This window comes from Telopea speciosissima, chromosome 2 (assembly GCF_018873765.1).
Source record: "Telopea speciosissima isolate NSW1024214 ecotype Mountain lineage chromosome 2, Tspe_v1, whole genome shotgun sequence".
Classification (NCBI taxonomy): domain Eukaryota; kingdom Viridiplantae; phylum Streptophyta; class Magnoliopsida; order Proteales; family Proteaceae; genus Telopea; species Telopea speciosissima.
Genome location: NC_057917.1, coordinates 34,869,408 through 34,894,921, shown reverse-complemented (window position 1 = coordinate 34,894,921; position 25,514 = coordinate 34,869,408). Strand labels below are relative to the sequence as shown.

The window sequence follows — 25,514 nt, the reverse complement described above, 5'->3', positions numbered from 1 at the left end:
ATAAATCGAATGCCTTCTCAGATCCTTGACTATAAGTCTCTTCTTGATTTATTAAAAGGGGTCTTCTTCTTATATTATTCCTCTGAAAATTTTCAGATATGTTTGTTTTGTTCAAAACCACTATGCCCATTGTAAACTTGATCCTCGTGGTATCCATTGCATTTTCATTGGATATTCTCTCACTCAAAAGGTTATAAATGTTACCATCCTTCATCTCGTCGCATTTTTGTTTCCATGGAAGTTGTTTTTCATGAGGTTGTGGCATTTTATCCCTCATCGGCACCTCTTCAGGGGGAGTCTACATCTACTCTAGAAGATGTGTCGATTATCTTTCCTCCCCTTCATTAGCCCACCGATGATTATCATGTACCTTTAGGAGATGGTGGTGTCCAGGGGAGCAGTAGGTTCAACCAAAGAAGGATTTTCATCAGCATTATTATCGGAAGAACAAACGGCAACGGCAACTAAAGCCCACCACTGCATCTATATCAGACCGAGAATTGTCCTCTGATCCAGGACAGCATGAGACTTTCTCTAGTAATATTTCTGATCCTTCAAATTCTTCTCCAATTATTTCTGAACCTCCTCTTATTTCTGATCCGTCACTTGACCTACCCATTGCTCGAAAAAGATCTTGTACGCAATATCCAATTTCTCAGGTTGTTTCGTATGAATCTTTGTCTCCCTCATTTCATGCTTTTGTTTCGTCTTTATCTTCAGTTTCCATACCACAGACTTGATAGAAAGCATTTGCAGATGCTAGGTGAAAAGGGGCTATGGTCGAAGAAATGCAAACTCTTAAGAAGAGTGGTACATGGGACCTTGTCACACTTCCACCCCAAAAGAAGATTGTTGGCTGCAAATGGATCTTTGTGATTAAACAAAAAGCTGATGGAATAGTTGGCCGCTTTTAAACAAGATTGGTTGTTTGCAACTTTACCCAAATATATGGGATAGAATATTTGGAGACTTTTGTGCCTGTTGCCAAGATGAACACTATCAGGGTAATTCTTTCTTATGCTGTGAACCTTGAATGGAGTCTACAGCAGCTTGATGTTAAAAATGCCTTCCTCCATGGTGAATTGGAGGAGGAAGTGTATATGGATGTGCTACTTGGATTCTCATCTGCTGCGACTCAAGGCAAGGTCAAGACCAGGATTTGTAAACCGAAGCCGGCTTTGTATGGTCTTAAACAGTCACCTCGTGCATGATTTGGCCGCTTTCAAAAGGCAATGGTGACATTTGGTTATAAACAAAGCAACGCAGATCACACTTTGTTCATCAAGAAGACGGGCAGCATTATTACTCTCCTCATCATATATGTAGATGATATAGTTGTAACTGGAAATGGCTTCGCAGAAATTTCCAAGTTGAAGACCTATTTGGCCAAGGAATTTGAGATCACGGATCTAGGAATACTTCGCTATTTTCTCAGGAATGAAGTGGCCCATTCCTCTAAGGGGCTCTTCTTTCAACGCAAATATACTCTTGATCTTCTTTCAAAAACAAGCATGTTGGGATGTTCTCCTGTGGATACTCCTATTGAGGTCAATACTTTTATTCGAAGCACTAATGGTGAACCAGTGGACAAGGGGAGATATCAGAGGTTAGTCGGGCAACTAATTTATCTATCTCACACTAGGCCTGACATTGCCTATGTTGTGAGTCTGATTAGTCAATTTATGAATGATCCTCGATCTAACCATTTGGAAGCTATATTCAGAATTTTGAGATACTTGAAGTCAGCCCCTGGTAAAGGGGTTTTATTGTCTGCTCATGATCATCTTCACATTGAGGCCTACACTCACTCGAACTAGGCTGGTTCCCATGATCGTAAATCCACCACAATTTACTATTCATTTGTGGGTGGAAATTGTGTGTTACGTGGCGTAGCAAGAAGCAAAGAGTGGTGGTCCGTTCTAGTACAAAGGCTGAATTCAGAGCAATGGCTCTTGGTATTTGTGAGCTATTGTGGCTGAAAACCTTGTTGCAAGATATGAGCATTCCTATCACTCTGCCAATGCAACTCTACTGCGATAGTAAATCAACAATAAGTATTGCCCATAACCCATTTCAGCATGATCGGACGAAACACATAGAAATTGATCGTCATTTTATCAAAGAGAATCTGGATAATGGGTTTGTTTGTGTTCCTTATGTTCAATCTGGGGAACAGTTGGCAGATGTGTTCAACAAAGGGCTAAGTGGAAAAGCTTTTCAACCTCTAGTTTGCAAGTTGGGCATCACTAACATCTATGCACCAACTTGAGGGGGAGTGTTGAAATATGGATATTAATGTAACATGGGTCGAACATGTTATAAGATCGACCCATGGGGTTTTCTCTATTCTAGTTTCTCCTATGGGTATTATTGTAATTGTTCCTATTCTGGAATCTTCTTCATATCTATTATAAATAAATCGTGTGGGGGCTGTCACATTGACAAACATTCCAATTATTCCTTCAAAGTCATTAGAAGTAAAAAGGGAATCAGGCTATTTGAATCTTTTGTCTGACACTGTCACACTGGTATGCTTACATCAAAGCCAGTGGATGTTCCTATGGACCCTCATCAGAAGTTTGGGGTTAATGTTGGTGAACTTCTCAAGGATGTGCATTCTTACAGAAGCTTGATTGGGAAGTTGATATATCTGATGGTCACAAGACCAGACATATCCTTTGTTGTTGGTGTTCTTAGTCAATTCATGCAATTCCCTTGTAAGGCTCATTAGGATGCTGCTATTCGGATCCTTCGGTACCTAAAGGGTGCTCCTGGTAAAGGACTTGTTTATCGTCCCAATAGGCATATGGAGTTGGTGGCATACTCTAAACACAATGGCACTATCAGATTTTGCAAAAACAAAGTCCAAATTGGAGTTTCACTTCGGACCCTAGGTTGGTAAGCGGCAACATACTAATAGGCCCTATTCTACAAATAATTTAGTAATTAAAACTCATATCTATCCAACCCTACAAAATAGAAAGTAAGAAGTCACAAAGTGAAACCCACAATCCACATAGCAGCTGAATTATCTTTAACAGAATATTCCCCACTCAAATCTCCAATAGATCTTCTACATTATCCTCCAAATCTCCTCCCTATGTTCTGCACCACCGAACCACCACGGAACAAGATCTCGCTATTAACTCGGTTTCGGTGGATCTCGAGACGAGATCATAGTCGATACCAAAAAACTACAATATCTCGCCGAAATCTCGCCAAATATCTCGGTCTCGGTTCGACTCGGTTGAACCAGACCAACTTAAGTGTTATAAACCCCCCCCTCTCGACGAGATTTCGACCTCAAAGACAAAATCTCACTCTGTCTCGCCTCTGTGGTCTGTTGTGAAGGGGAAAACTCATACAAAGTGGACGTCTTCTGATTTTTTAGGGCAAATCTCACCTCCAACTGAAGACTGAAGCTTCAACATCTCTCTTGGGAGTTGCATTGCAACTCAAGAACATTTTTAGGTAAAAATTCCTTCTCAAAAACAATTTGTTTCATAGAAACATGATTTAACCTTATTTGTTGACTATGAAATTATTATATGTTACACAATGTCCACCAATCTATGGATTGACAGAGGCAGAATTTTTTTCTGTTTTTAAATTATTTATTTAATTTTCTGTAGAATAAAATAATTTTCTTGCAAAAATCATCACCATGTATGATTATAAATATGATGAGTAATACTTAAATGTTTATGCGTTGATTTTTTTAACTCCTAATATGCTTACTTAAGTTGTTTTACGCCTCTACTTTAATTATATGTGTCTAAATATTGTGTGGAATAGCCTAGGGGTAGACCTCACGTACGCCATTGACTACCAACCTAGGGTCCGAAGTCAAAGTACCATTTTGGGTTTGAATTTGTTAAAACTAATGTTTCCATTGTGTTTAGAAAGCCTAAAATAGGGTGGTTGTCAAGTTTTAGGAGGACCTAACTTGGTCATATGGCCACCTAAACCCACCAACGAATTTAATCGGGAAAAAATACACCAACTTGCCGAGATCACGGCAGAACTCAGTTTCTTGCCCTGGCGAAACCGAGTTCTAAAACCTTGCGAACCACCTAAAAATTGAAGTGACTTCCCTCTTTATCAGTTTATCTCTCTCACTCACCTCTTAGTTTTTCATCCCTCTGAATTGAGTTTCAAAGTTTTTAGCTTTAACCAATTCACCTACTCTTGGGTTGCCATATTCAGTCCACAATAAGTTATCTTGGGCCACATTTTCAGTTTTGTTTGAATATCTGAGTTTTTATTTTTGTATTTATTTATTTATTGCATTTTCCAGTTTCATATTCTTTGTTGATGTGTTTTAGTTATTCCGTAAAGATTTGTGAATTCAGTCGCACAGATCATTTGGCTTGCAGAATAGACTTTAAGTCGTTTGAGACCAATCCAAGTATTTGGAATAAGGGGTTCGCAAGTTGTCTTAAAAGGCCTAAGGAGTTAGGGGTCATACAAATTCCACAATAAAATTCACACACACACACACACACATATGAAAGAAGGGAGAAAAGGTCTTTACTTTCGTGATGGGACAGATGAAGGCAAACACTGAAGGGTCTGTAGAACCTTCTCTACTTCTCCATCGCTTGCTCTAGGGCAAACTTCTCCAGGGACAGAGTCCAGCACCCACAACTGTTCTGCATCAGGAAAACATGGGAAACCTCACATGATTCAAGAGTTGGTCATTAGATAGCGTGCAATGAGTCAAGTAATGAATTGTAAAAACAATTTAAGTTGAATCAATACATTTAAAAGAATTAAAATATTAAACCTTCAGACATACACGTTAAAATTGCTGTAGGGTTTTGGCAATTAGATAAAAATAATCTAGATTTGATTTATTACAGGAGGCCAAGGTTGTAATGGCATTACTATAGCCAAAGGGCATATAGACTGGGCCACTCGATTGGGCTTCCAAGGAGGTTCAACTCTGGTCCAATCGGTTTCTATTCATAACCAGCAAGAACCTAAGCTTAAATTGGGGCCAAGTTCATAGAACCAGGTTCATAATGGACTTAGTAATTAGTCCAACTCGTGGGAACTTATTTTAGCTTTAGTTTTATTTTATTTTATTTCCTAATTCTGTTATGAGTTAGTTAGGATTAGTTATAGCATGGCGTACAAGCTAAGGAACTTCTAGGTTCAGTTTTAATTTGTTTTATACTTTTAGTACAGTTATGCTTTGTAATAGTCTAGTTAGATTAGGATTTTTAATTCAGTTTTTTTATAAAGACTTGTAAGGGCCATTGGCCTTAAACAATTACTGATTATTGAATGAATTTTGAGTTGGCCTGTAGCTAAGAACCGTGAGAAACCCTTGACCTGAGATAGGTCCCTATCCCCTTCTTCCTAATCTTTTCTATCTATTCCTATCGATCTGTGTGTGACTGTTCTCCTGCAACTTAAGATCCAATCTGAGTGCTGAATACTGCTATTGCAATCTGTAATTGATCACTGAAGAAGTATTGAGAATCTGATATTGGAGATCTTGCTAAGAGATCATCAAACCAGTCCCTACGATCAGAATTTTGGAGGGGAATTTCCTGCGACTAGAGGTTGGTCGATCTCACCATCCTTCAATCTGTTTGGGTTGAACTTCTGGGAGTCAAATCTTCACATCAAGCCTGTTGTTTGGTTGGAGTTTGAAGCTGATCAAAGCTCTGGTGTCTGATATAAAATTCTCCATAACTGAATTCTAAATCAAAGAAAATCATCAACTCATTACTGGTTGGTCAGATCAAACAGAATTTTTCAGGGTTTTATTCTCTATCCTTGACCTTCATTTGAGGGTAATATTGGGTCTGTTTGATCAGTCTAACTGTTGTTCTTGAATTCTGATCATAACCCCAGTTTTTTTCACCTAATCGAGTAATGTAGATCCCATGACTGGCCTACACTACCAAAGAAAGAAGAAGAACCACCAAACTGGTCCAACAGCAACTAACCCATCGAACCAGGTTCTAATGGGCAAAGATTGGACCAGCTCGAGCCAGCCTAGCAGAACCAGATCGAGCCAGCCCAGCAGAGCTTCTAGAAGACCCAAAAAGTGCTGCTTGAAATTCGATGCAACTGGCCTTTGACCACTCAATCTACAGCTGCTGATTAGTAGTTTCTAATTTTGCTAGTTTCTAATTTTGCGTCCTTTTTTGTTTAGAAGCCTTTGTAGTTTCTATTTTCAGTCAGTTTCTATTTCCCTACTTTCTATTTTCAGTTACTTTCTGTTTTACAAAGTTTATATTTTTGTAAGCTTGCCTAAGCTATTTATTGGCAACCAACACAATGGATGAATAGAATTTTCACCATGCTTGCCATCGGTTATGGGAGAAAATCCCCTCTTCAACAGCTGAGATAGCTGTCGGTGAGAGACCCAGGACTGAGAAAGTCCACCCCCCCCCCCCCCACCTCTATCTCAAGCTCCTTTTCTTTTCTGTATTGTGTTCTCTGTAACTGCTACTTGAAGACTGTTATTCACCAAAGTTGTTGCTGCCAAACCCTCTGCTATTGACTGAAGAAGGCCCCATCTGTGTTGCTGATAATCAAAGCTCAAAACCAGATTCAACCCAATCGAGCCCTCCTCCTTCTGTGTTTTGTTCTTAGTTGCTGTGACTTGAAGGCTGCTATTTTCTCCTTACACTGCACTGTTGCCAAGCCCCTCTACTGTGCACAGGAGGACTCCTACTGTGTTGCTGAAGTTCAGACATCAAGCTTCTATTTCAGACCACTCGAGCTCTGCTGCAACCTGGGATTCCTCCGAGAGCTCGAACTTCTTATGGTGCCTATTCTAAGCTCTATTCACTTCTGGATGTTAGGGTGTTATTCTGCCCCTAAGGAGGATTGCTTGATCCCTATTTGAGCCCATCTATTATTGCTGCTGCCACTTCTGTAACCCCACTGTGAGTACTTAAAGTTCTCTTCCTATTCAAGCATAATTTTCAGATTTGATTGATTATTTTCTTCTACTTGAGTCTGAATCTGTTTACCTGAGTTCATTGGAGTTTGAAGCTTAATTTTGGGACTGTTACCTTCAGTAGACAGCCTTACATTAACTTGGTAAGTGGATTTCCAATCTAAGAAGATTGCCTATCTTCAAGAGTTTGTGTTTGTTCTCAAGTACAAAACTGAAAAAGAGAATCAAATAGCCGATGCATTAAGCCGGAAGGTGCTTATGATGCATACCTTCACCGTCCAAAGCACGGGACTTGAGCACGTTAAGGATGAGTTATGCAGGATGTTGCTTTTGCTAAGATTTATGAAAATCTACAGCAAGGGGGACGAGATGACAAGTATTCTGTCCATGATGGGTATTTATTTTTGGGAACACGACTTTGCATCCCAACACATCTATGAGGCAGTACTTGGTCCGAGAATTGCATGGTGGAGGAATGAGTGGACATTTTGTTAAGGACAAGATGCATGCTATGATTGCTGGTTTGTACTACTGGCCACGTCTACAGCGTGATATTCAGCATGTTGTACAGCACTGCCGCCCATGTCAACTTGCCAAAAAGGACAAGCAAAATACGGGTCACTACTCTCCAATGCCCGTACCTCACGCACCTTGGCTAGATATCAGCATGGACTTTGATCTAGGCTTACCACCAACACGTGAACGTTATGATTCGATATTTGTTTTGGTGGACAAATTTTCTAAGATGGCTCATTTCATTCCGTATCGAAAGACCATTGATGCAAACCATATAGCGAAGATATTCTTCAAGGAAGTGGTGTGCATACATGGATTACCGGAATCCATAGTTTCGGATTGAGATGTGAAGTTCGCTAGCTACTTTTGGAGGACTCTATGGATGAAGACAAACACAAAGCTGAAACTCTCTACTGCATTCCATCCCCAAACAGACGGTCAGACGGAGGTTGTGAACAGAAAAGCCTTGGGAATCTTCTTACTGCCTTGTCCACGATCATGAAAAGACTTGGTCATCTATTCTTGACATTGTCGAGTTCGCTTGTAACAGTTCCGTCAACCGTACCACAGGTCGTACTCCTTTTGAGATGTCCTTGGCCTACAACCACGTCAGCCTGTGGATTTGATACCCCTACCCCCTCATGCTAGAGTTAGTATTCAGGTGGATGAGTTCTTACAGCATATTACGGAGGTACACACTAAAGTTCGTCGTCGGATTGCTCTTAGTAATGAAGGCTACCAAGCCACCGCCATCCAATCGACGATATGTGGTAAGCCAGGTGACATGGTTATGGTTCGAATTACTCCGGAACACTTACCTCCAAGCACCAACCACAAGCTCCACCCACAAAAGAAGAAGAAGAACCAAACTGGTCCAGCAGCAACTGGCCCATAGAACCAGGTTCTAATGGGTCAGGATCGAACCAGCACAAGCCAGCCTAGTTGAGCTCCTAGAAGACCCAAATATTGCTGCTCGAAATTTGATGCAACTGGCCTTTGACCAGTCAAGCTGCAGCGGCTGATTAGTAGTTTCTAATTTTGTGTCTGTGGAGATTTGAGAATAATGGCTTGTGACTTTATGATCACAGCCCCTCTGTATTTTATAATAGATGAGAGACCATTCTAGAATAGGTACAAGGACAGAAATACCCCTAGGATAGAAATACCCTTGAACCCATTTTACAACATTTCCCCTCAAGTTGGTGTGTAAATATCAAACATGCCCAACTTGATAACAATAGAGACAAAACTTTTACTATTAATTCCCTTAGAGAAGATTGAATGAATGGGATGGATATTACTCCTTACTCCAGCTTCTCCTTAATGAAATGCCTTAGTACAATTGTGTTGAGCTGGGTTGTGTGCAATGTTTATTGCTGATTTGCTGTCACAGTATAGGCACATAGACAGCTCAACAGGAACACATAAATCACGAAGGAGTCCTTGCAACCTAAAGAGCTCACAAATACCATGGGCCATAGCCCGAATTCAGCATCAGCATTGGACCGGGCAACTACAGCTTGCTTCCTTCTTGCTCCGCCAAGTCACCAAGTTCCCACCAACAAAGGTACAATAGCCTGAGGTAGAACTATCATCCGGACATCCTGCCCAATCTGCATCAGTGAAGGCCACAACTCGCAAGTGACCCTGAGGAGAGAAAAGAACACATTTTCTAGGAGCAGACTTCAAACACCTCAGGATTCTATGTGCTGCCTCTAGATGAGTGGTATGAGGATCATGCATATACTGACTAACCATACTTAAGGCGAATGTTATATCAGGTCGTGTATGAGATAAATCATGGAACAAGAACTCACCGAGATCTCGGTAATATCTCAATTTTTTGCAAAAGCGAGACGAGATCATAGACGAAATAGAAAAACTACATCGTCTAGGCCTTGATCTCGGTTCGACCGAGACTGAACCCCAGGTATAAAAATGACTTCAACCCCATCCACCTCTATCTCGAGCTCCTTTTCTTTTCTTTCTTGTGTTCTCTACTACTGCTATTTGAAGACTGTTATTCCACCAAAGTTGTTGCTGCCAAACCCTCTGCTATTGACTGAAGAAGGCCCCATCTGTGTTGCTGAAAATCAAAGTTCAAACCCAGCTTCAACCCAATCGAACCCTCCTTCTGTGTTTTGTTCTTTGTTGCTGTGACTTGAAGGGCTATTTTCTCCGCACACTGCACTGTTAGCAAGCCCCTGCTACTGTGCACAGGAGACTCCTACTGTGCTGCTGAAGTTCAGACATCAAGTGTCTATTTCAGACAACTCAAGCCCTGCTGCAACCTGGGATTCCTCTGCAGAGCTCGAACTTCTTTTGGTGCCTATTCTAAGCTCTATTCACTACTGGATTTTAGGGTGTTATTCTGCCCCCAAGGAGGATTGCTCGATCCCTATTTGAGCCCATCTATGTGTTTCTGCTGCTACTTCTGTAACCCTACTGTGAGTACTTTAAGTTCTCTTCCTGTTCAAGCATTATTCTCAAATTTGATTGATTATTTTCTTCTACTTAAATCTGAGTCTGTTTAGCTGAGTTAATTAGAGTTTGAAGCTTGATTTTGGGACCGTTACTTTCAGTAGACAGTCTTACATTATCGAGATACTGTTTTGATCTATATATATGATGTTTTCATTAACATCTAAATCAGGCTTGGGTATCATTATTTGTGTGTTTAATAGGTTGTTTAATCTGTTATTGGGTGCTGGATATTATTTTGTTATTGGGTAATCTTTGCTTATCAGTTGGGGCTATCCTCCTTTATTGGGATCTTATTGTAAGGTAAGGTTATATCAAGTCTGGCCTTGCATTAAAAGGTTAAGGGTTTGAATATGGTGACCGCATATAAACGATAATTACAGTTAGACAGGCAAGTGGAATTGAGGATACTCACATGAGATAAAAGGTTTAGGTTTTAGGGCTGTTGGGAGGGCAGAACATGGGTCATGGTTAACAAAAACTATGAAATAGGTTTGAAATCTATGACCAGATAAATGTATAAGCATGTAGCCTATATGCATCGACAGAGTAACAAAAGGAAAGGAAATACCGGTCCATGTTTAGTTCTTAATGAAGAGAATACCTGTCTGGGCAAGGCAGCAGATTCCCCATAATCTCCACGAGCACAGCTCTCAACAAATTGTAAAGCAACTTTTCCTCCCATCGAATGACCTATAACAACATCAGGCCACGCCCAACCTCGAGATTTCACCAGATTAGCCAAATCTCTTGCAGCATTCACCATGTCGTGAGGTGGATCTAGACATTTTACCTCAGCTGATTTTCCATGGTTCCTCAAATCAACAGCCACCATCCGCCAACCTATATAAACATGAATCTGGTAAAATCAGTTCACAGAGAGATGATAAAACTAAGAAGTGAAATGTAAACCTCAGTTGGCCAACTCAAAACGAAAGATTACACAGAAATTTCCTAAAGGAGTCCAATGATCCTCAATTAGAAATAGTCAGAACCATAGCCCTTTCAAACACCTAGCAGGTTGGCACCATAATTTTAATGAATTAAAATTTAAAAAAAAAAAACAATAAGAGCATAATGGTGATGGTTTGATAAGGGAGATCTATGGGAGAGGCAAACACCAGAGAAGATGAGCACTAGTTTCCCATTTCAGGGGGGAGACCCTCTGCACAAATGCAATTTTAAAGAAGAGTTCTGTTCATGATTTTCTGTAAAACAATGCAAAGCCAATTTAACCCCATATTCCCACTCTCCTACATGAACCCAACTCCTAATTTAAAGGAAACTAACCAACTCTTTCTAAAACAACTCAGCCTCCATAATCCCTAAAACAGAATAGAAGATAAGGATATCTACTAATAATCTAACTACACCAACCATAAACAGAACCCTCAATTACAGCCGTAACATCCCACCCCACTTGAAATTGACCTTGTCCTCAAGATCGAAAACTAGGAAAGCGGTGCTGTAATTCCTGCCAATCCTCCCAAGTTGCATCTTCAGGAAATGAGTTAGACCAGTGAACTAGCACTTGAGTGATAGCCCGATTGTTCCTGTTCACCATTCGTCGATCAAGAAGTGCCACAGGTTCCAACTGTAACTGCCCTTCATCGTTTACTGGAGGTAAACAAGGTTGTATTGGAGTCTGCTGGCAACCTTTTTCTTGAGACATGAAACGTGGAAGACAGGGTATATTTTGGAAGAAAGCAGAAAGTCAATCTTGTAGGCGACCTGGCCAATGCATTGGAGCACCTGAAAAGGTCCATAGAACTTTGGTGCAAGCTTCATGGAATGGCGAACTGCGACTGAAGATTAGTTATACGGTTGGAGGGACAGATAGACCATATCGCCAACCGGAAACTTTCGCTCAGAGCACCCTCTATCTGCCACTTGTTCCATCAAGTGGGCTTGCAAAAGATGCTCTCGTAGCATATGAATGAGAGATTCACGGTCTTGAAATTGTTGATCCACCCGGGAATCACCTGGAATATAGGAGATTTGAGTCAGGGGTGGTTATCCATACACTGCTTCATATGGTGTTAATTGTGTATCCGAGTGGTAGGTAGTATTATACATAGTTCGAGAACTCGCGAGATCTCGGCGAGTTTCTCGGTATTTTGAGAAACCCAGACGAGATGGGATATGATACAAAATAATACAAGATCTTGGATCTCGGGTTGAGATCTCGGGTTGACCCATGGAAATGACCCATCTACTATGTATTTACTTACCTAACTCGACAAAACTCAACATATCTCGGCGAGATCTCGGATCTCGGGTCGAGATCTTGGATCTCGGGTCGAGATCTCGGGTTGCCCCATGGAAATGACCCATCTACTATATATTTACTTACCTAACTCAACAAAATTCTTATATGTTTGTTGTGGAGCACTATATGCAACATTACAGCAACACTATGTCATGGGAAGACTATGTGACACTAGCGGGGACTGAATACTTGATCAAAGTCATTTTATGTGATGATAGTTGTAACACTGTTAAACAGTTTGATGTATCACTTTAACATTTCTAATTCTTATTTAAGTTGTTTAGCTATTAATTGAATGTTTTGCTTGCTTTCTATTACGTGTAAAGTAGGGTATTTTAGTACGTCATCGCCTACCAACCTATGGTCCAAATTGAAACTCATATTTGGACTTTGTTTTTGCAAAATCTGATAGTGTCATTGTGTTTAAATGGCCTAAAATAGGCTGAATACCAAGTTTCAGATCCAAACTAGGTCTAAAGCCCACTAAAATGAGGCTTCGAGTCAGAAAAAAAAATGCACCAACTCGGCAAGATCTCGACTCGACTCGGTTTCTCCAAGGACCGAGTTGGTACCGAGACCCGAGTTTTAGTACCTTGGCATTATACCACCATTCGGCCAATGGAAGCCAGCATGCCCACCGTCTCAGTCTGTCTCCTGTCATGCAATGAAGGTATGTTCCAAGGCCGTTAACGATCTCCGTCTGACTGTCCATTTGAGGATGGTAAGCTGAGCTCATTTTGAGTTGAGTCCCTTGCAAGCAGAAAAACTCCCGCCAAAATGTGCTAATGAAAATGGGATCGGATCACTAACAATGGAAGTAGGCATTCTGGTCAGAATTGTGGTCTTTCGTTAAGAGGTATGCCGTCTACTTATACTCTCCTTCTTTGTCTAGTCATGCTCCATATGATGGAGCTTTTGGGAACCACTCTGTGTTTTGATAAGGACCTGGTAAATACCCGGCCCAAGGAGAAAACTAAATTTAAATCTCAGAGGATTGTACTTACCCCAAATATACAAAAGGCCTTATCTCGGGCGGGGAACTTGACTGGAGCCAAGAAGGCTGGGGCTGGTGTGTCAAATTATGTTAATTAATGAATTGTTTCTGTTGGAATGTAAGGGGATTAAATGTTACACCCGTACCCAAAATGCACCCTAATATTCCGGGTCAAATTGAACTCTTACTGACAAGTGATGCCACGATGCCAATGGTCAACACCTTTGACCTTGGATTGTAACAGTCAAGGAGGAAAGCTCAAACCCGAGGCTTGTATCCACACCTTGATGGGCGATGGGACTGCACTATAGGTAAAACCTTGAACCCTAAAATTGGGTATACGTATCCCCTCGAAGTCCTGGAAGTGTGGGTCAAGGCCCCGCAACTTCCCTTGTGATTTTGGGCCCTTACAGCAGCAACGGAGTCACGAACGGACTCACAAGACTGATTCCGTTCGTGCTGTTTCTTGCCCTTTTGTTGTTTTCTCATATGGGACCCACGTCCCCGCATTCCGGACACAGTGACTAAGCCCTCGAACAAGATAGACCCCCATCCTTACCTTCCATTAGTTTGTTGGGCCATGAATGTGGGCCCACAAGACTTAACTAAAATAAATAATGGTTTCTTTTACTTAGCTTGGGCCAAAAAGCCCTAAAACTAAAACACTTTTTAGGACCTTAGGCTAATCCAAACGTATCCTAACTAATTGGACCTAATGGGGTTTGTAACCTTAGCCAACTTAAATTAAAGGGATTCTTAGCCTTGGGGGACCTAGGCAAACAAGCCCTAAGGCCTATTTCTTTTATAAAAGGAGGGCTCAGCTCAAGATTCTCCCATTCCCCCCCCCCTCCAAGCCAAACCGTGGAGGAGAAGAAGAAGAAAGGAAGAGGAATGGGAGGGGAAGGAAGAAAAAGGAAGGGGAAGTAAGAGGGCTCTTGCTGCCCTACCTCCTCTCCTCTTACTGTCCGGACAAGGATTGAAGAAAAGAAGAAAAAGGGGAGGAGAGATGAGAAGGTGGATCTTTAAGGCTGGCTAGAGTTGGGGTTTGAGCTGCACTCACCTAGGTATGTTTCCATCTCATGGAATCTTCCTCTTCCATTTATTTTCGGGTTTGAGTAGGTTTATTAAGGTAGAGCTGACCTAGGGTTCCATTTGGGACTCAAGGTGGAGCTTAGCCCTTAATGGGACTCTATTAATGAAGACCAATCCCTAATTAGCCCTACTTAGCATTGGTACAACCATTTCTGCTGTTCCATGATTTTTTTTCCAAATCCTAAACCTCATATTTGAATCAAGGAGTTAAATCCTTGTGTAATCTTGGACCCATGAGGTAGGACTAGGTTCTAGTGACCTAGCAAGGCCTATTGCTCCCCTCTATAACCCTGAGGGCCATGTGAACTCCAGGTTCCAAGGTGGAGAAGGAAATCCTTAAAAATCTTGGAAAGAACCTCGATGGATGCACGAACGGATCCAGTGTCGTGATTCTGTCCGTGAATCCGTCCAATACATTTCGGTGATTAGCTCGGGCGAAAATAGGAACGGATTCATCTACTAGTTCCGCCCGTGGTTCCGTTCCCTCTCAAGAATGTCTCAGGGGTCAGACGGATGCACAAACGAATTCACCTAGAGGTTCCATCCGTGAATTCGTCCCACCTATTTTCACAGTGTGCCTGGACAGAACCAGGAACGGACTCACCTGGTTGCCTCTGTCCCTGCGTCCGTCCGTGCTGTCTTGTTTAAAACCCAACTTTAACTTTGGGGGCATAACATAGGACCCCTCTATACATCTTATGACACTTGCTTTCGCGTCTTTAGGGTACCCAACTCATTGGAAAGAACGCGCACCGATGAGATTCATGTCAACCACGTCGGGTGATGCCCGAGTTAGGTGAGTGGGTTATGGGTGATTGTTTGGGCTTGATCATTTATGAAATATTCATTATTATGCTATTATATAACTTATAAGCATCTTGTATAGTTGCATTATTTATCTTGATTGTGAACTGGTTTGAAAATGGATATGTAAATTGTTTCATTATTGTATCGGGTTACGGTGTTGGGTATACCGGCACTGGAACCCCAGAAATATATATGAAATGTATTGACTGTCATCCTGTTCTGTATGCGCCGTGCCATGCTGGTACCCGGGTACTAGATGGAATGGGATGTTGATGCACCCGGAATACCTCTTGGGACGATAGGACTTGCATATAGTATATCTGTGGTTAGGATTCTTGTTCCCTTATGCTACGGGGTTTATGTGTTGGATAGTCTGAGTACTTGTTGCCCGTGGGGGAGAGAGGACAGGTCAGGGGTAATGATGGCTATCGGGGTCTGCCACTGGGTGGTCTGGTGGCTTCGACCGGCATAGGCTCCCTTGTGATAACTGAGGTTTTATTGTGGCGATAAATTAAGTGACCCACAGTGTCTCCCGAGTTATCATAGTAGCATATACTTAACTTAAAACTGTGTGCTATGTGAAAAATAAATCTAACATGTGCATGCATCATGGATTGATTTCGAATTGTGTCCGTGTGTATGTGCATTCCCCTTTGCTCTCTCACTAGCTTGTGGAGCTTTGCACAACCTCTTTTAGTTGTTATGTAGGAAACCTCTTGATGAGCTCCTTTTGATGCGAATCAAGTGGAGCCAGTGACTTGGACTTGGATGTCAATTTACACCCAAGAACGGTGCCCATGTGGTGTGATTTAAATCTTTACTTTTGTAATCATCGTTGGTCATGTACGAACTCTATGTATAAATTATGGAAATTACTGGATGGATACGAGATATAGTAGCTGCAATATATGTTATCATTAGTGGACAAGCATGTTGTATTATTCGATTTTAAAATGATTTACGCTTCCGCTGACTTCAATTTCTTTTTGGAATGAATTACTCCATTGGTTTACACACTCTGACAATATCATGTTTTGATATTGGGTAGGCTGTGGATCGGGACACTGTATCTGTGATCCTGGTAATAATAGGATGACACTTGTCGTCCTAGTCACCCCTTTTTCATGTAAATTATCCTTTATTGGGATGGGGGCGTGACATTAAACGCCCCTGAGAAGCAAAGAAATGTTCAGAGAATGGCTGCTGACAAGAATATTAAATTACTCATTTTGCTGGAAACGAAACTTAAAGATGATAAAGTTTATTCGGTGATGAATAAATTGAAGCAGAATTGGTCTTTTGATCATAATTTTGATCATGGTTTAACTTCAAGAATTTGTGTAGGGTGGGATCAGAGTGCTATTAAGATGGATGTTCTTAAAAAAACCTAATCAGTTGATTCACTTAAGAGTTAGTATTGTGGGAACCCGTACAACCTTTTATTGTACTGCTATCTATGCTCTCAATTCAGTTGAAGGTCGTCAGGTTTTATGGAGAGATATAGTGAACATAGCTATTGGAATGTCGGATCCCTGGACTATTATGGGGGATTTTAATGTGGTGCGACATCAAAATGAGAAGATTGGGGGTGAACCTGTTCGAGAGGATGCTATTGATGAGTTTAATTCTTGCCTATTTGATGCAGAACTTCTTGATCTAAAGTGGAAGGGAGAATTTCACACTTGGAGCAATAATCAAGGAGGGTCGAGCCGGATTTGCTGCAAACTTGACAAAGGTTCTTGTCAATAATATTGGATGGAAAATTAAAATTTTTAGAAGCGTCTTTCCTTTTTCCAGGTATTTCGGATCGTAGTCCAGTTATTCTGTCAATTCTAGAGGATAAAAATTTTGGTCCAAAACCTTTCAGGTTCAACTTTTCATAGGGGTTACGATGAAGCAGTTCAAAAGGGCTGGAGTGAACCAGTTTACTTTAATCTAAACCCGATGCTTACGTTTGCTACTAAATTCAAAAATGTGAAAAATGAATTGAAGAACTGGAATAGAACAACATTTGGCAATGTTTATGAGGCTATAAAGGGGGCTGAAATGGGATTACAGCAGATTCAGTTGGAGTTATCTTCCTCCCCTCTTGACCAAGCTCTTGTTGTCAAAGAAAAGGAAGCAAAGAAGAAGTTGTGGGCAGCTTTAATTACTGAAGAGAAATTCTTGCAAGAAAAATCAAAGGTGAATTGGCTTCAGTTAGGAGATGGAAATAATAGTTTTTTTCACAAAGCTTTGAACTGTCGCCACAATTGATCATATTTTGGAGATTAAAAGGCAGGACAGTACTAGTGTGGAGGATCCGAAGTTGATTAAGATGGAAGCCATCTCTTTCTACAAAAACCTTTTCGAAACAGATCAGATTGATGAGGGCCATTGTCCAGCTAATGTTACTTTGAGAGGAGTCTTATCTAATGAGCAACAAGAGGAGCTAGAGAAATCTGTCATAGTTCAAAATCTCATTTCATTTCGGTCGAAATTTTGAATATTTCGAGTATTTTGGTCAAGTCAAAATGAAATGCAACATTGACTTGAAAAGATGCAATATTTTGAAAATTTCAGAAATTTGTATAAGGGTAGTTCTGTCATTGTCTTATTATTAGACATGGCTAAGTTGTATTTTTTGTTATTTCTTCTTTATTTCTATTCACCTCCCTAGGGAGATCTATGTAATTCTTAGAAGTGATTAATGAAGTAAATATGGGTGTTGAGGATTACTCAACACACATTCGATTCTCCCCAAAATATGGGTGTTATTTCTTCTCCTTGCTGTGAATCGTGTCCTATTGCTTGAATCCTTCTATTTATAAAACTAACTTCTCGGTCATCTCATTTTAGAAATTTCTAAAATCTCGGTCATTTTGGCATTTTTACACCCACAAATGGCCAAGCAAAACTTATAGAAAAAATACCATATTTCGACGAAATTTCAGTCAGACCGGAACACCAAAATGAAACGAGATTTTAAACCTTGAAATCTGTGTCCATGGAGGAAAATAAAAAAATGGTTTTTCTAAGTAGTTCAAAGCTCCAGGGCCGGATGGTTTTGGAGTTAGATTTTACAAGCATTCTTGGGATTTAATTGGGAAGAGTTGACTGAAGCTGTTATATGGTTCTTTAATAATTCTTGTATGCCTCATTCTGTGAATGCTACATTCATTACTCTTATTTGCTAAAAGTTGTGACGTATCAACTTTTGTGGGTTATCGTCCTATTGCCCTCTTTGCAATATTTTCTACAAAATTATTATCAAGATTATCTCCAATAGATTGCAAGGAGTCATTGGGAGTATGATAAGTGAGAACCAATCAGCCTTTATCAAAGGGCGATCCATTGTTGATAATATTTTGGTTTGTCATGATGTGGTTAGAAGAATTAATCAGAAGGCTGCTTATCCAACAGCAATTCTCGAGGTGGATCCACACAAGGCGTATGACTCCTTGAGTAGGAATTTTTTATTTGAAGTGATGGAGAAGACGGGCTTTCTAGGAAGGTTTCTTGGGTGGGTGAAGGCTTGTGTGAACACTCCTATGTTTTCCATTCTCATTAATGGCAGCCCAGCTGGCTATTTCTCAAGAGGTCGAGGTATTAGGCAAGGTGATCCACTCTCCCCTTATCTTTTTACCTTGGCTATGGAAGTTTTTTTGGTATCATGAGAAGATTGGAGATTGATGGGCAGATTCGTCTTTGACCTAAACGTAATGCAACTCACCACTCTCACCTTATTTTTGCGGATGACCTAATGATCTTTGTGAGGGCCATTCCTGAATCAATTATTGCTAGTTTGGGGGCTTTAGAAGAGTTTGCTACCTATTCTGGTTGCATCGGCCTTGCTCAAACTAGTAGACTAGAACTTTTGGAATTGACAGGTTTTAATGACACTAGTTACCTATTAGGTATCTTGGTGTTCCCCTTTTTTGGGGAAACTATCTCTGGCGGATTGTGCTCCTATCCTTGATTTGGTACAACGTAAGCTGGAGAGGTGGAAAGCTAGATTTCTCTCTTTTGGAGGTCGTCTTCAGCTTCTATCCTCAATTCTTCAGGGAAGTTATATTTATTGGTCTGGCTTGTTTGCTTTACCTGGAAATCTTATTACTAAGCTGGAATTTATCTTCTCAAACTTCTTGTGGTTGGGTCCGTCTTTGGAAAGAAAGATGCATCTTATTTCTTGGGATTTGATTTGTAAACCTAAACAAGAAGGAGGTCATGGTTTGAAAAGAATTAAGGATATGAATGTTGCTGGAATCATGAAACAAATGTGGTGGGTAAATTCAAAAAAAGATGGTCTTTGGGTTAAATGGGTGCATAGTAGATATTTGAAACAAGACTCAATCTGGACGATAAAGCGTCCAAGAAATTGTTCTTGGGTGTGGCAAAAAATTCTGAAGTACAGGGAATCAGGGATAGAGTGGAACCTTATATATTCACCATTTTATCGGGAATGGGAAGTCTACTCATCTTTGGCTGGATAAATGACATCCTATGGGAGTGCTTATTAAGAGACTAGGGAACAGAATTCGTTATGCTGCAGGTTCTCAACATCTAGCTTTGGTGGCGGATATCATTAGAGATGGGAACTGGCATACGGGGCCCTTTTCGTCTTTGGATTATGTTGATGCATGGGGTGTACTGCCAGACTTTAAGAGCCATTATGCTGATGATGAATTGGTGGTATGGACACAGGTAATTGGACTGGCATTTTTAATACCAAATCTGCAAGGGAGATTATAAGAGGTACTTCAAGAAAGGTGGATTGTTCGGTTTGATTTTCAGGTAATATTCCTAGACATTCTTTCACAACATGGAGATGTCTGGTAAATGCATTGCCTACAAAATACAAACTCATTCATAGGAAAATCCATGTGCAACCAAATTGCATTTTCTGCTGGGCTGGTATTGAAACTCGAGACCATCTATTTTTTGAGTGTAGTTTCACTTAGTTTGGAGAGAGATCTGCTATTTATGTCATAGGGATGGAAGATCAACTTCAAATGTACTAGATGCAGCAACTTGGATGCATTATTACTTTGGAGGAGAAGATCTTGTGAGAGTAGTAGGGAAATTAGTTTTTTGTGCTACTATTCAGAAACTGTGGACGGAAAGGAACTTCGGGATCTTTAGGAACAAGACAAGGACGCAACCTCAACTTGTAGCTCCCATTAAAGATGTAGTTCTCTCCAGGTGCTCTACTATCCCTCTTTCTGGAATGCACAAAGCCAGAAACCAGTTGCTTGTGGATAATTGGGGTGTTCAAATTACCTGGAATTTCAAAATACCTAAAGCTTGCACTTGGTTTAACCCACCAGGTCATATGGTTGCATTACATTGTGACGGAGCTCTATCCAATGATACAGCTTCATATGGTGGACTGATTAGGGATAACAAAGGCGATCCCATTCTTGCATTTGCAGATGTGGGTGAGGATTTGTCCGTTCTTAATATGGAGTTTCTTGCAATTCAAAGGGGAATTAGTTGGTGTATTGATAAAGGTCTATTGGAGGTTTCAATTCGGTCGGATTCGATGTTGGCTGTTGACATCCTAAATGGAAAGATATGTTGCCCATCGAGTGCTCAAGTTCACAAAAGTAACATTTTGAATCTCTGTTCCTTACTTAGAGAAGGAGATCATACATGTTTGGAGAGAACAAAACCAACCAGTTGATTTCCTAGCATCTTTTAATTCTACAACAGCTGAAATTTGTTTGATCCCGGCATATTTCCATTCTAATCTCCAAAGCTTGATTAAGAGGGACATTGATAGAGTTACTTATTATCAGATGTAATTATTTTTCTAGAAGTTATTCTGCTTTCCTTCTGTGTTTGCAGGGCATGTCCTGCTTTTTATTGGGATTCCTTCCCCTCTTTTAGGCTTGTCTAAACTCTAAAGAGGGTTCTTAGGGATTGCCTCTTCTGTAATTCTTTTTTTCCTATTAATACATCGTACATACTTACCTATCAAAAAAAATGGAAGACGGCATTCCATGAAGTTTGTACACATGATTGAGGAACACTTGAGCTATAGTGGCTGCTGTGTACATAGGAGACAGTGCAAAAAAATGAGCACTTTTACTAAGCCTGCCGACGAAGACAAAGATTACTGTCTTACCTTGTGATGGAGCCAATCCCTCTATGAAATCCATGGAGATATCTGTCCACTCTAGTGTGGGTATTGGTAGCGGTTACAACAAGCCAGGGTAAGCCACTGTTTTGGCTTTATTTTGTTGGCACTCCTCACACTCATGCACAAACTGCCGTACATCACGCCAAAGGCCCTTCCAATAAAATGCTTGATGAATATGCTAGGTAGTATTATGGATGCCTGAATGTCCTCCTGTGGAAGTGTTATGGTGTTCCTTTAACAAAGTATCACGTAGTGGAGAAGTAGAACTCAACACAAGACGTCCTTTATACAACAACTGGTCAGCACTCCAAGAATACCCAGGATGAGATCCGGGAATAAGCTGAAACTCCACAGTAATTTTCTTCAATGATGGGCCGTCATTCCATCTCTTCTGTATGACATCGAGGCATGTCGGTTGTGATTGTGACAAAGTCACTAAGCTCACTGTATCTTCATTTCTACAAGAGAGGACATCAGCGACCAAGTTTTCATATCCATGCTTGTAGATCTGATGCAGGTCCAAGCATCCGCAAGAAGAAGAAACAGCCCTAGCCTTAGTTTTATTTTCCAAGTTTCCATATTTAGTTTATTTTTCCATAGTCTAATTTTGTAAACTTAAATTGAACCAGTTCAGACCATGGTCCAATTTAAATGATTAATTCCTATTGGTTGTTAGGTGCTTATTTCTCATCGGTAGTTAGGGAATCTTTTAAGATTTTAGTTTTAAATTAAGTTGTCCACCCCTCCACGATTTCTAAAGAGGGTAGGACTTGTTTATGTAATAGGAATCAGCTCTAGGATTCCAATTCTTAAGCTGAATAGGTTTTAGGCCTTTGACCTCCATGCTATATATAAAGCTCAGCGTGGGAGGCTCCCCCCACAATTCAGATTTTCAAAATTTACTTAACTTTCTCTATTGCTGCTACTGCTGCTGCCTTGTTCCTTTGAGGCTGCTGCCTTGTGGACTCTATCAAGGTGAAGGGATTGGTGGATCTCCAATCGACTCCTTGCATCTTGTAGATCGGGAGGACCTCTTTTCCATCTTCAAAGCTGCTGCCTTTGAAGATCTGCAACTCCGGTAAGTAATTTACTGTTTCAGCAAACAATCACCTTCTTCTAATCTTCTAACCTAAGCCTACTAATCCCAATATCATCCCCTCCATTAATCCTAATCGATCCACTAAACCCTAGCTTATCTTCATTCTGTCCAGCCCAATCCCACCAGCTAAATTCAATCAAACTTTAACCACAGTACCCCCTCATCAATCCTTCCACTCGATCCTAACCCTAGGTCCATTCCCCCATCAAACCCTAATCCTTCTCAATTCCCATTACAGCCCTAAAACCCTAAAATTCCTATAGCTCATTCCAACCATCAGATTTTGCCCAATTTTGGTTCGAACCTTCCCCTCATCATTAGGTAAGCTCGATCTTAATCCCTGCCCAAAACTTTCACTCTAAACCCTAAAACCTATCACCCTCATCTTTCCCAAAACCCGAAACCCTAATTTTCTGATTTTTTAATTCTCACTCAAACTTCACTAAACCTAATTCATTAGACTCCTAAAAACCTGCCTAGCTTTACCATATAAGATCCAATTTCATTACCCTAAACCTAACCCTAGACTTAACCTAAATCCTCAAACTTGTCCAATCGGCCAGCTGTTTGAAAGGTCCTGGTTACTTGGCTCCTAATAGACCCTTTGTCTATCTAGGACTACATCAAGTGGTATCAGAGCCATGGATGAACATGGCTATCCAGTGGTGAATACAGATCTTCCACCCCCACCCGACCCTATGGTTGTTATAATGGAGATGCTTCAAAAGTTAGATAAAAAAGTGACATGATTAGAAGAGCAGAGGAATAATACCCCTACTAGAGACAGCAACAATCCTCTAGAAGAGGACAGATTTCAAGTCCTGTCAAAGGTGCATAGAGCCCTGGGCAGAAATGGGAATTACAGAGATCACTCCAGAGATCACAAGGATCACAGGGAGTACAGAGATCACAGAGATAGAAGCACGTATGACGGAGATGGGCATAGAGAAGACAGGGACAAAAATAGAGAAGGCCTAATTTTGAAGAGTACTTGAGATCCTATTTCACTACAGATGAAGTTCCTAATCAAAGGTATGACACACAGAAGGTAAAGCTCGAGCTGAAGGAGTTCGATGGGAACCATACTCCTCAGGTATTTTATGATTGGCTTGCTGCCCTTAATGATCACTTTAATTGGTATGACTTGCCTGAAGACAGGAAGATGAAATTGGCACATACCAAACTGGTTGGCCCTACCTAAGAATGGTGGCGAACTGCAGAAAGGGATATGGAACTTGATGGTCATGCAGTCATGCCCCCACTACATGGGCTGATATGAGGTATGATTTAAGGGAGAAATATTTGCCCAGGCATTACAAAGCACAATTACAAGATCAATTCAACTCCCTATGCCAAGGGACCATAACAGTATCTGAGTACATGCAAAAGTTTAATGCTCTTTCTCTTCTCATACTGGCACTAGAGAGAGTACCACTCAGATGTTATCACGGTTTCGACTGGGATTGAGGGGCTGATATTACCAGGGCTATCGGAGTAGCGGATGTCAGAGATGTCCGGGATTGTTTTGAGAAGGCATTGAAGGCTGAAGAGTTATTGGCTGGAAATAGAAGGTTTGGTTCCTTAGTTGTTGACACCATAGTACTAAAACTCGTGAAATTTCGGTCGAGATCTCGAGAATTTCGAGAATTTCGAGTATCTCGACCTGTCTGAAACGAAATGGCACTTCGATACGAAAAAAATACAATGTTTCGATCGAAATTTCGATCATCTCGCAATATTTCGAGCCAATGTACCATCTCACGAGATATCAAGCTTTAATTATAACAATTCCCTTCTATTTATACACTGTCTCGTGACTCTCGATCGAATTTCGGCCGAGAGCTCACAAGAGTGGTATTTTTTGAGTTTTCGAATTATGGTCGACACCAAGAAATCCTTTCCAGCTTCCAGACCTACTACCACTGGCTATACATGACCTGGAAACTCTACTGCTGGTTCTACACGATCAGGTTTCTCTATTGGTAGTTCTTCTCGTCTTACTGCTCCCCTACGTGTTGACAACAAAGGTCAAGCCCCCATGGTTAGTAGTGACACTCGCAGGTGTTTTCACTGCAATGAAATAGGCCATTATGCCAAGGATTGCCCACAAAAGCATAGGCATGTTAATGTGGCTGAAAAAGAAGATGACAACCATGATGATGATGATGAACAAGGTTTATCTCCTTACCCCCCAGATGATTGTGATGACGAGGACTGATTATTATGAAGACTTGAGTGATAACTATGAAGATACCCGAGGTGTTCATGTTGTGGCATGCATAGTAATGGCTGAAACCAAAAGGTGAAGAATGGCGACGTAATTGCATCTTCTATACTCTTATGCGAGCTGGAGAACGCACTGCCCAGGTAATTATTGATAGTGGCAGCTGTGTTAATGTGGTTTCTAAAGGCTTTGTGAAGAAAGCCAATCAGAAATTTGAGAAGCACCCACTACCATACAAGGTCTCTCTTGCTGAATGATAACAAGTTAGAGGTAAACAAAAGATGCTATGTTTCTTTACAACTTCATCACTATTTAGAAGAGGTTTGGTGCGATATCATCCCAATGAAGATGACTGATGTTTTGTCGGGAAGACCCTAGCTATATGACAAGGATATTGTAATTTAAGGGAGGAAGAATCAATGTGTTTTTCAACACAAGGGACAGTAGATCATTCCTAACCCTCTTAATCTAACCTCAGAGATGCGCAAATGCCAGACTATGTGATGCAGATTTATCACCAAACTGGGCTTCTTTTATTAGGAATAAGCCTAAGGTTGGGTTATATACATGTTGCGCCTTTGATCCCATGGGTTTTCTATGTAATAGGCCACTTTAATGGGCCTAAAATATGGGTACATAGGTTGCATACGGGATTAGCTCTATACTTAGTTTATTTTCATGTTTTTAATGTTTTAAATTGAACCGGTCCAAAGCTAGTTTGAACCAGTGGTTCAATTTAAGTGATTTTATTCGGTTTTCTTTTAGTTGTTTAGTTAGACTGTTATAGGACTCTATTTTGAGTCTATTTTAGTTTCCTAGTCAGTTTAAGTTAGCTAATAGGTTAAGGATTGGGTTAGGCCTTTCCTTTTTAGTGTCTAAGTCTATTTTTGAGTCTTCTATATAAGTTTGTAAGGGAGGCCAGCATTGACTACGAAATTGATTAATAAAAATTAGCTATATGCTTGCTGCCATTGCTGCTGCTCTTTGTG

General features: G+C 40.7%; 1 protein-coding gene across 1 annotated transcript in view; it reads right to left on the bottom strand.

Annotated features, from left to right (window-relative positions):
* Positions 1-25,514, bottom strand: part of LOC122649501 (protein ABHD11) — a 57,215-nt gene that overhangs the window by 19,818 nt on the left and 11,883 nt on the right. The window contains exons 2-3 of the mRNA XM_043842683.1: positions 10,524-10,762; positions 4,535-4,647 (exon numbers count right to left, since the gene is read on the bottom strand). Coding sequence (XP_043698618.1) covers positions 4,535-4,647; positions 10,524-10,762 — 352 coding nt within the window. The remainder of the gene's footprint in view (positions 1-4,534; positions 4,648-10,523; positions 10,763-25,514) is intronic.